The sequence below is a fragment of the Conger conger genome, chromosome 11, assembly GCF_963514075.1.
Source record: "Conger conger chromosome 11, fConCon1.1, whole genome shotgun sequence".
Classification (NCBI taxonomy): domain Eukaryota; kingdom Metazoa; phylum Chordata; class Actinopteri; order Anguilliformes; family Congridae; genus Conger; species Conger conger.
Genome location: NC_083770.1, coordinates 14,683,224 through 14,695,046, shown reverse-complemented (window position 1 = coordinate 14,695,046; position 11,823 = coordinate 14,683,224). Strand labels below are relative to the sequence as shown.

General features: G+C 43.7%; 1 protein-coding gene across 1 annotated transcript in view; it reads left to right on the top strand.

The window, feature by feature from the left end:
• The first annotated feature begins 6,258 nt into the window (after nt 1-6,258).
• cemip2 (cell migration inducing hyaluronidase 2) overlaps nt 6,259-11,823 on the top strand; it is a 60,725-nt gene continuing 55,160 nt past the window's right edge. The window contains exons 1-2 of the mRNA XM_061261459.1: nt 6,259-6,441; nt 10,164-10,487. Of these exons, the coding sequence (XP_061117443.1) occupies nt 6,414-6,441; nt 10,164-10,487 (352 nt within the window). The 5' untranslated portion in view covers nt 6,259-6,413. The remainder of the gene's footprint in view (nt 6,442-10,163; nt 10,488-11,823) is intronic.

The following is an 11,823-nucleotide window of genomic DNA, read 5'->3' as shown; positions in this document are numbered from 1 at the left end:
GATGTCTTGACTCTTGATGTCTTGAGTTTGAACAGGAAACTCAGATGTAGCCTCCCAGCGATTTTATCAGCATGCCAAAGCCCAGAGGCCAAATATTGACAGGATGTCTGATCAGGCTGAGTGCTTATGCATGTTAGATTTTGGAATTTGGTGGAATATACATGTGATTTTATTTTACCCTTGGTTTTTTTTAATGCTTCTTGAATTCCAAGTTACCAGTAGTGATTATTGAATCCACATAGAATGTTCAGTTAAGAACCTTCTTATTGCATATTTGTGTCCTCACACCTAAAAATTCATAAATGTTTGTAGGTACTTGAGCTAAAATTGACTCCTAATGGGTTTTCAGACAACTGTGCACTCAGAACTGAGTAACACCAACCCCCCCCCCCCCCCATCTTTACACTGACTGTGATTTACAATGCCAATGTGTAATAATAATGATAATAACAAATATAGCTGCAAGTTGTCATTAACAGGGTCCCAAGCAAGGCAATGCATTTTCAAGCTGCAAAGACCCATTTCATAAATGGTAAAATAATTTGGTCTGTTGCAAAATTTCACATGGTATTCCCTAGCATAGGGGAGGTTGTAAGCTGACCTGCCATTACCAAGGTTGTTCTGCTGACAAATGCTTGACTGATGATGATCATACATGAATTTGTATTTTTATTGCAATTGGTGACTGACACATAGACATGGCATGCAGAGTTTCAGCTTGATTGGTCAAACAGTTGAAGAAATGGCATTCACACCCTTGTGCTTCTTCTACCACCAGAGAGGTGCCAAAGCATGTACTACATTTAGTGTATGAAATTTGGTTAATTTTGTCGTTCAAGATCTGTAGCAGTTTTAGAGAAATTGGCCATGGCCACAAACATGTATTGATGTGTGGCAGCCATGTTTCAATAACATTTTATTTGATAATTGGCTTCAGACTCCACACGTTATTTCAAGCCAAATTTGGTGAGGAACCCCTGAGTAGTTTAAAAATTGTGACAGGAAATCAAAATGGCTGTTCGACTGAAGGAGGTTGATCATGTTATACATGAGGCACCCTCAAATGCTTTTGTCTCTTCATGTAATCCCAGACAGACTTGATGATGTTGAGATCAGGGCTCTGTGGGGGCCATGCCTTCACTTCCAGGACTTCTTGTTCTTGTTTACGCTGAAGATAGTTCTTAATGACTGTATGTTTGGGGTCATTGTCCTGCTCCAGAATAAATTTGGGGCCAATCAGATGCCTCCCTGATGGTATTGCATGATCGATAAGTATCTGCCTATACTTCTCAGCATTGAGGAGCCCATTAATTGTGACCAAATCCCCAACTCCATTCGCAGAAATGCAGCTCCAAACTTGCAAGGAACCTCCACCATGCTTCACTGTTGCCTGCAGACACTCATTCTTGTACCGCTCTCCAGCCCTTCGGCGAACAAACAAGTTCCATGAAGACCACTTCTGAACAAACTTCTCCGAACAGTAGATGGGTGTGCCTGGGTCCCACTGGTCCCACTGATTCCACTGCAGGACATCTTCTGATTGCGAAGAGAAGTGAGCGTGATGTGTCTCATGTGCTGCGCTAAGTTTCCTTTGCCGACCACTGCGTCTATGGTCCTCAACGTTGCCCGTTTCTTTGCTTCTTCAATAGAGCTTGGAGACCCTCTGGAAACCTCTGTCTGGCTTGAAATTTCTGCCTCGGACAGACCTTGCTGATGCAGTATAACTACCTTGTGTCTTGTTGCTGTACTCAGTCTTGCCATGGTGTATGCCTTTTAACAGTAAACTGTCTTCAGCAACCTCACCTTGGAAGCACAGTTTGGCTGTTCCTCACCCAGTTTTAACCCTCCTACGCAGCCATATAATGACATATTAAATTGATGATCATTAGCTCCTATTTGGTATAATTGTTTAATCACACTCCTGACTATATGCCTACAAAATCCCTGACTTTGTGCAAGTGTACCTAGAAGAATTGATGTTGGTTTGAAGGCAAAGGGTGGTCACACCAAATATTGATTTGATTTCGATTTTTCTTCTGTTCACTCACTTTGCATTTTGTTCATTGATAAATATAGACTATTAACATTTCTATATTTGAAAGCATTCTTACTTTACAGCATTTTTTTTCACACCTGCGTAAAACTGATTTCACATTTTATACCGTATTACCACCCACCATGATGATTGGCCATTGCTAAGGCTTTCAAATGCCAACTGATATCTGATTGGCTGATGGCGACCATGTTTTTTAAGATTTCATCTCTTCATTGGATAGTGTGGTAGGGACTACCTCAGAGATGAAGTGTACAATGTTTCAATGTGATTTGTCAATTAGTGAAGAGATCTAGGCCTTTAGACATGTTTGCTTGTTAGAGTACAAATAGGCATCCACAGAACCAAGGCCTGTACTTGTTTACCAAATTTGGTGAGGATCGGAAAAAGTGTTTAGGAATTATAGCTGTTTAACTAAAATTAGCCACGCCCACAAACATTTATTGATGCCTGGCAGCTATATTATTATGAAAAATAAACTTTTTCTGATAATTAATGAAAGTCAGACTCCCCAGATTATTTCTAGCCCAATTTGGTGAAGCTGGGCCAAAAATCCCAGGCTAGTTCACAAAAAAAGCTTGGCTAAAAATTCAAATGGAAGAAAAATTTGGCGCATATTAAATTGGGGATATACATTTCGTTCAATATGACCTGTGGAATCTGAGTAAAGGATTTTGATTCTATACCGCATAGTTCAGGAGTTATGGACCAAAATGTAAATTGATCGAGGGGGGAGGATGGAATGAAAACAATCGGGTTGTCTATTGTATATCATGAGTAAATTACCTCTGATTAAGTGTTAGAGTAAGTAACAATTGACTTCACACCGGAAACATTCCCATGGGGACATTGAAACGCAATATATGGCCTCAGTGCAGAGTTGCCATTCATTAATGGCATTTTGGCAGACGCTCTTATCCGGTGCAACGTATAGTTGATTAGACTAAGCAGGAGACAATCCTCCCCTGGAGCAATGCAGGGTCAAGGGCCCAACAGCTGTGCGGATCTTACACCAGGGATCGAACCACTGACCTTGCGTTTCCCAGTCACATACCTTAACTACTACGCTACAGGCTGCCCATTCAGCTGTGGGCAGTGAATTGTGAGTTCAGCTATATGAACTCTGTGAAGTAATTCATGTGTTGCTGTCTATCTGGTACATGCCCTTGTGCGGATAAGACTTGAGTGATGTGAGCACTCCTTGTTTTAATCTCGCAGTGTGTCTCCTAGCACAGGTGCTACTGATGGCCCCATGAGATCACATTATTGCATCACAGGACATTCCAAAGTAAGAAAAAAAAATAAAGGGGGGGGGGGGGGGTTATACCAAAATCAAACCACCTCAGCTCTGCTTTGGTATGCCAAGGAAGACTGCAATATAGGCACAAAAGGGCTCTAGCTACTTTTGAGCAATCCTGTATTGCCATCTGCTCTGTGTAACATTGTGCTCTTTAAAAAGTAGCATGGGGAGTGTTTGGAGATAACGAAGCCCTCAGAAAATGGTCTAGTGTGCCGGGGGATTCCAAAGTTCTGCTTTTAAAGCCACATAAGCAGTGTGTTATAATCTAGGCCCACTTTCCCCGGAGTCAGTCTTCCGCTCTATCATTCTGAGGAACTTGATATGCAGGTGCTCTAAGTACTTAGATTAATTGATAGTTGTGACTGATTTTTTTGTTAGTGTGTAGCGCTTGGTTGCCCTTTTAAGGTAATGAAATATAACGTTTTTTTTGCCGGAATGATCTTAAGCTACTATCAGAAGACAAAGCACAAGTTCAGAGCAGAATGAAACAAGACCGTGCAGGAGAAGTTGGAGGCAACAGCTCAGGATGACACCGAACTGTCCGTGGTTGCTCGTTTGCAGGTTCCTGCCAACCAGGGAAATGACCATTTTCGTGCGACCCAATAAAAACCCTATGATGATAGCCCTAGCTAAATTCAGCTCGGATGATATTCAACCAAAACCTCACATCTTGTCAAATTTGGTTGTTTTTTTCCTGTTGAGTTCAAAATGCAATTTAATATTAGACCTACACGTCTGTATCATTACAAAGAAATGAAATGAGCTGCCCCCACACATGTATACGTAATTACAGCCGTGATAGAGAGGCTGTTTTGAAGGCTCTTGTGAATGTTTTTCCTGCAGTTATGAATGTGACAATGACGGCCTGCTTCTCCGTGGTGAATGCTACACTACAGATCCACTGCCCCATTAGATCCATTAGCTCAGAGTATAAAGCTGGCCTATGACACATTTCATGGGTTGTCTTATCATCAATCAAATTAATATTTACTGGAATATTAATGACAAATTAATTACTGACAAATCCTGATTTTCAAATAAGTGTAACACATTTGAGCAGATTATTGTATTCTGTGAGCTAATGTACTCTACTGGTGTCCCACTTCACGTGATTGATATACAGCACCTGTATTTAATATCACCAGGTGGCAAAATGCTTGGTTTCCTAAGCACTATCCCAATATTCACAACGCACTCGCACAGGTATGTTTTGCACAGGTAGGTCCATTCCACATTTTTGCTTTTCCTGAAATTAGTCAAAGCTTTAAAGTTAGTTAGGTTCCAAAACAAGATGTCCATTTTTTTTTAAGTCTTAAGTTCATTATTCAATATCTCCAAAGGACATAGGATGACTAATATCTTTTCAAAAGTACCAAAAATTGTTTTCTTTTATGTGAGCAATCAATATCGGTGTAGCAGGTGTCACTTTTTAAAATGGTGGATATCTTGTTTCGCAATGAAACCCTTCATTTATTCACGTCTTAGAAGTAGCAGCCAGTACATTGAATGAAAAGTCAGGGATATGTGTATGACATCCCCCGTGACCTCACAAGGCTTTCCTACTTGTTTTTCTGGGGTCTTTTCCCCCTTTTACTTAAACCCAACTGAACTAGAACTGTTCCCTGGGTTACGGTCCCAAATGACTGAATAAACATGGAGTGGTTGAATTGCTCCAGGCATTCCTTTCATGTGCTCACTTTAAGATGGCAGTAAAGCTGTCAATGTTTTATCCCTTTAAAAACAGGGATCACATTCTCCCCATATCACCCCCAATAAATTAATGCGTTTGCGTCCCTCAGATGTAGAGACGTCATAATTCTTCGGCAGGACGACAGCCAGGAGGGAGAGGAGATTAGGATATGTTTCCATCAGTGCCACGCTTCGCTGAACTGAACAAAAGTGTCCATAAGAACCCGTCCAGTGGCAGTGAAGTAACATTTCCCAAACATAATTCTCTCAGCGGACCGCGTTATTTCTGCTGAATTTTGCCGGTGAACCGTTTTGGAAACTGCGCTGCAGTTTTCTGTGTCTGGCTTGCAGCTGTGGCATCTGTTGGACTTCATGTCTCCTTAACTCCCCAGCAAAGCTGTGTCTGAACGGAGTCCGCTTTTATTGTGACATGGGTAGAATGTGGGCTTTATGTGAATGACAAAGCAGCGTCCAATGACAGTACAATGACGGTCATTTGTGCAGCTTTTGGTGATGTCACACATGTACTTAATCACCGCATTCATTCTAATCTGTGGGGCCGAGCAGTCGCAATGTCGCCACGGCTGAGAGGTCAAGGCAGGATCCTTGTGTCTGTGACCTTTGAACTGTGCAGCTTGTGAGCAGGACACAGGCACTGCTCTGTACAGCGAGGAGGTGGGTGGGAGGGAGGGAGGAGAGGAGGAAGAATTATGAGGCAAAGGGAAAGTGAGGGTGAGAAATAGAAGGAAATCGCCTTAAAATAAGTGCATACTGTATTAGTACATCTATTGCTTTGTTTTATGTACTAATACATGACTCCCCAATTGTGTCATTTATGGGGGACAGGGGTGACAACAAAAAAACAAAACAAAATATTATAATCCCCTGACCTATTTTGTAATATTTGTCACATTTCACCATTTTCACTCCATTATTATCCTCGTTGTTTGTTTGATTTATATAGCAAGTTGTTTGCAAAAAGAGAATATGGACTTGAATGTATCAGAAATACTGAAGAATCAATCTCTTAGATTCCTCCAGAATCCTCGCATGAACTGAATAGCAAAATGCTTGCCTTTCCGTTTGTGTCAGTAGGTGGAGTGCGCCGCGCGCAGTGAGCGTTTATGATCTTCCCGTTCCATACTTGGCCACTCCCTCACCGCATCAGCTTCCAATGTAAATCTCCGGTCTCACTTCCTCTACACGCCGCGTCTGGGTGCTGGGGGCTGGCAGAGTTCAGCCTTAAAGAAAACATCATGTGAAAAAAAGTATAAAAAGAAACGAATCTGACACTATTGGCTATTCGTATCAATCATTTTTGCTCCACGCCTTTGGGAATACCCTGCGATTGGACAAAGGAGCGAATGGCAAATGAAGAAAGAGTATAGATATCTCAAAGGTAAGCGGGCACTCGCATATTGTTTCCAATGGGGCAAATCAGATCTAACTGGCGGTTGTGGCTAGGACGCTCAAACTAAAATAGAGCTGAAAACGCCAAGATTATTATGTTAGATGTTACATGGACTATAATTCTAGCTCAAAGAAGATTTGTTTTGAGTCCGTTCAGCGCAAGTTATGATGGTTTACTGTCGCTATACTTCGCTGTGTTGAGTCTCTTGGCTCATCCGCCTGCGAAAATATTAGGCTAGTTACTCTGACAGTCGCCGGAACCGTTGAATAGTATCCTACTTCAATACGGCAGTTAAGGTAGTGCTTCGTATGGTTGTTTTACGATATGTAATAACGCTATTTTCACACGTTTTTCCTCATTCATATTTCCATGATCACATGAGCAGAGAAGACACGTTGTTCACTAGTTAGGCAACAGTCTTGCGAACTAGAGTGAAATGAGATACCGCAATCTGGTAGGGTAATAAGGTCGGGGTCAATCCCATTTCAGTTCTGTCAATTCATGAAATTAAATCCATCCATTATCTGAACCCGCTTATCCTGAACAGGGTCGCAGGGGGGCTGGAGCCTATCCCAGCATACATTGGGCGAAAGGCAGGAATACACTCTGGACAGGTCGCCAGTCCATCGCAGGGCACACACACACCATTCACTCACACACTCATATCTACGGGCAATTTAGACTCTCCAATCAGCCTAACCTGCATGTCTTTGGACTGTGGAGAAAACCGGAGTACCCGGAGGAAACCCACGCAGATACGGGGAGAACATGCAAACTCCGCACAGAGAGGCCCCGGCCAACGGGGATTCGAACCCAGGACCTGCTTGCTGTGAGGCGGCAGTGCTACCGCCTCCATGAAATTAAATTAATCATGAATTTGCAATTTATTCATTTCAATTCATTTACCGAATTGATTGCATTGAACTGACCCAAACCGTATTTAATATAACAAGCACGTTATAATAAAACAAACCAAAGCAAAAGCCGTAAATAATATGGTCTGACACTACAAATGTGGGCTATGAACTAACATTCAGCACAACCTTAATGTGACAATCTATAACTTATTTTTTCTGTTGGCAGCACCGCCTGCACGTCAATGGTAGGCTAATTACAGTGCACGATCACTGGCATTTGACCAGATATGGGGATCCGCTTGTATGATTAGCAAGCGTTCAGATTCTCAGGAAGAGGGAATTGTCCATGTGACCAAACTTTTGCGCTGTCAGTTCAGGGGCAGAAAGGATGATAGTACTGCCATGCGCACAACTGAGCAGCTCATGATGTACGACAGGCGTATACTGCGGATAATAAATGCGCGATTTGTTGCCCCGTTTAAGTGGTCGCGTCGGTTGAAATCGCTGAACGTTGATGAAAGGGGAAAGGGCGTTGCTTATATCGACAAAGGCGCAGATTCTTTTTCATTGGAGGAATAATAAACTGTTTTCAAAAAACAGTTTATTAAACGTGTCTTTGAAATAACAGGCATTATGACTCATTGCTGTAACCCATTGGGGTGTTCTGAGAGTTTACAATTCACAACCTTTAATTGATAACTTTAGAAAGCAAACGGGGTGTGTTCAGAAGCTCTGGTTACCACTGGACCACAGTTTTTTTTTATTGTTTACTTTTAGGAGTAGTTTTAATAATAGTTGAAGTTACACTGAGGTCAGCTTGGATGCTTTGTTGTCCCATGGTCGTAGCTCAAAAATAGATACGTTTTTGACCACATGACCACAGCATAGGACAGACGGGGTAACGTGTTAGCCAAGTCTATTATTTCAGTGAATTTCAGAAAACACCCAAAAGGTGTATGTGGCTATGCCACTGCCTGCCATGGAGACACTGATACTCTGGATACAGCCATTGTCTCTCATTGTCATGGCTGTTCTACCACTATGATACTATGGTGTGTTTGCACACGTGAGGGCGAGGGGGTGAATGACAGTATTGGAGTGTGTAAGCAGTTGTGTTAGTGTGTATATATTGTTGTGTGTGGAGGGTGGGGGGTGTGCTTGCCGTTTTTGACGGTAGCAGTGATACCCCCCCTCCCCGTAGTCCTGCTGGCCCTGAGTGCAGCTGGGAGCCCCTTCAGTGGTAATGGCTCTGAATCCAAGGGCCCCGTCCCTTCAGCGACTGGGCCCGTTAATCAGCTGACCCACGGGCACTTACCAACCGTTACCAGGGAGACGATTCTTAGAAACATGGGTGACATTTGAGAAGAGTGTGTGCGTGCGTGTGTGTGGAGAGGGGGGGTGGGGTGGTGGGTTCTGTCATGGGGTTTATGGGGGTCTTAAAAGACACGCTGGCAAGGGATAACACTTCCATGTGGAACCCTCAACAACCCCAACGGGGAAGCATGTCTAGTCCTGAGGGCCCTCCCTGCTTCTGTAAGGGAGCCAGACTCGACTGTGGAAGTTGGTGAACCATTTAAATAAAAAGCAGCAACGGTGGTTGAAATCTTTTTTTATGCAAATACTATTTTTTAAAATGAATTTCTGCTTAAAGTGATGCGGTCTGTGGTGTGGTGTTTGTTTCTCGGTGTAAATCATCCGGAATTTAAAATGCGGTAATGGCTGAGTCATGACACAGTTTTGCATTTATTTAGAGTTTGTTTACAATTTTATGTATTTTTTTCTTCTTTACATTGGCTTGTGTTGGGGCTTTCTTTCCTTAGAACCACCAGGCCAGTTCCAGCCTAAGCCAGAAATGCAATAAACGTATTTCCTCTTTGAAGACCAAGTGTGGCACTCGCAGGCCTGTTTAATGTGGTACATATGGGCCACATGCATTGAGAAGACCAAGTCGTTGCCTGTACAGCCATGTTTGTTTCAGCAAGGGTAAACAACTTCTGAGCTACTGCTCTATCACTGAACACACAAAGATTATAGGCTTATATTATATTGTCATAATACATTTTTAAGTAATACTCAGAGCAGATTGTGCTCAGCACTGATTAAAATATCACAGAGCATAAATATGTGCTTGTTTTGTGAATACATACCAATCGCTCCAATATCAGTCAGGGCTAGCTGTGTTTAGAAATGAACTGTAACATTTAGAGGTAGCAAATGTTTATGTCACTATAGTGAGAGTGAACGTGAGCGTGTCAGTGTGTGTGTGTGTGTGTGTGTGTGTGTGTGTGTCCCTAACACAAATGACAGGCAGCACGTAGTTCTTGCAAAAGTGCCTGCAGGCGTGATCTGATCCCTGGCGCTTCCTCCTGACGCCAGGCTGAACCGGAGCATTTGGCTGCTCTCTCAGGCTAATGGGATCCACGTGCGTGCCATGTTTACGTGGAGGGCACCGATCGACTTCAGTGGGAGAATGCGCCCATAAACACCTCAGCACGGCAGTTCTTAGGGGGCCGAACGAGAAATCACGCAGGGTTTTGCTTTTCCATGCCTGCATACGCTTCCCTCCGGATTTTATACATGTCTGAGTGCATTTATTATTCCTGTAAAGGCTAATGATATGTTAGCGCTGTTGCTATTCTAGAACAACTCTTGGCACCTTAATATAATGAGTTGACTTGTTTTGCTAGTTGTTCCTTGATGTCTCTCTCCTTTTCTCTCTGTCTCCTCTCTCTCTCTCTGAATTCAATTCAGTTTTTAAATTCAAACGCTTTATTGGCGTGACATATTTCAAAATACATATTGCCAACGTGTATTGACAACAACACCAAACGTGGTTGTCTCTGTGTGTCTCAGGTATCATGCAGGTCAACGATGGCTCCCACCGCTCCCACATATTCGTGCCCCCACCCAACGGTGCTAGCCACCGCTCACCGGGCTGCGTCCCCGGCCGGATCGCCCCTGTCCGCTCCCCTCCTCCGCCCCGGATCCCGCCTCCGCCCCCGCTGAAGCCCCTGCCCCCCCCCGAGCGGCAGGCCGCCTTCAGCTTCACGGAGGAGCCCAGGGCCCGGGGCCCCGTCCAGAGGAAGAACACGCTCGTCTGCTTCGCCGTCTCGCTGGGAGCGCTGTTCCTCACCATCGTCCTGGTGCTCAGCCTGACCACGTCTGACGTCCTGGATGGTGAGTCACCTCCCCTCGCCTCCTCCTGAAAGGCCCCCCCACCTCCTCCTGAAAGGCCCCGCCTCCCTTCTGAAGGCTGGTTTATTGTCCCATGGCAGAGTGTCCCTTGCCTGAAATCGCAGAACGTCCCGGAACGTTGTATTGTTGCCCGACATAGACTGTGGTCGTTGTGCTTCGCAAAAAGTATAAACGCACTCCAGTCGCCCAGAGTATTAACCAAATGTCCATCGCTCTGTCGCTGGACTATGAACTGGCCTCAAGAGATCCCACCCTCCTCCTCTTGAAAGACCGTGGCCCCTCTTCTGCAATCAATGTCAGCGTAAAGAAAACATGGTAGTTTTGTCTAAAAATAAATCAAACCGTTCTTGGTTATAATTTTTAATTTTGTCCTAAATTATAGATGGCCTGTTTGTACCTTACCCGAGGCTTAACTTAGGTAGCATATTTTTAATATTAATATAAAGCTCAGATGGACTGAATAAAGACGGCTGGATACATGCTGTCATTGTAGTGGGTTTGTGCTGAAGGGGAAGCTGACGACTAACACTGAATTGTGCTCACCTTTGCAAGACGGATTCGGCCATTTTGTTATTCAGTGCACCCCCGCAGCAGCTGACGGGGGGATTCCGTGCTGCTCCATTAGCAGAGGTCACTGCTTGCTGCCCCCCTGAGGGTCAAAGGTTGCACGTAACGTTGGTTACAGTACAGAAACGGCCGCAGTGTGGGGAGTGCCTGTCGGCCATGTTCTTCTCTGCTCATTTAGAGCAGAAACAGAAACCACGCTTTTATGCACAGTGTTACCCACCCTAATGTGCTGGTGTAACACCATCTGTAATGTTGGAGTAGTGCCATATAATCATATTTATTACATTTTTGTTATATCTGTCTTTTGTAATACACGTTTCAGTACCACAACAAAATCCAATATTGTGGGGTAGGTGTTGAGCCCTGTGTTGTCTTCATGTTATGCATACACCCTCTGTCCACAGGGTCAGAAAAGACCCACCCACCAGCCCCTGGTGATGAAGCCTATTCATTGAGTTTTAATCCCTACTCCCCTCGTGTAGAAACAACCTGTCACTTGTCAATAAATCCCTGAATAACTGTTTTCATACATCGCAGTCCTGAGAGACTGTATTTCTTCAGTGTACACCACTTGTTTTTACTGCAAAGCACACATCATAATTCATTTTTTGCTCTAATACATGTGTGGAGCTTAACTTGAAGTCAATGTCAAGCTGAAAAAAAGAAACGCTTTGCAGGGTTTTCACTGCTGTTTAAGTCAGGATAGGGTCATTTTTCACCTTGAGGAAAACACAAGGGTGAAGACTGTAGA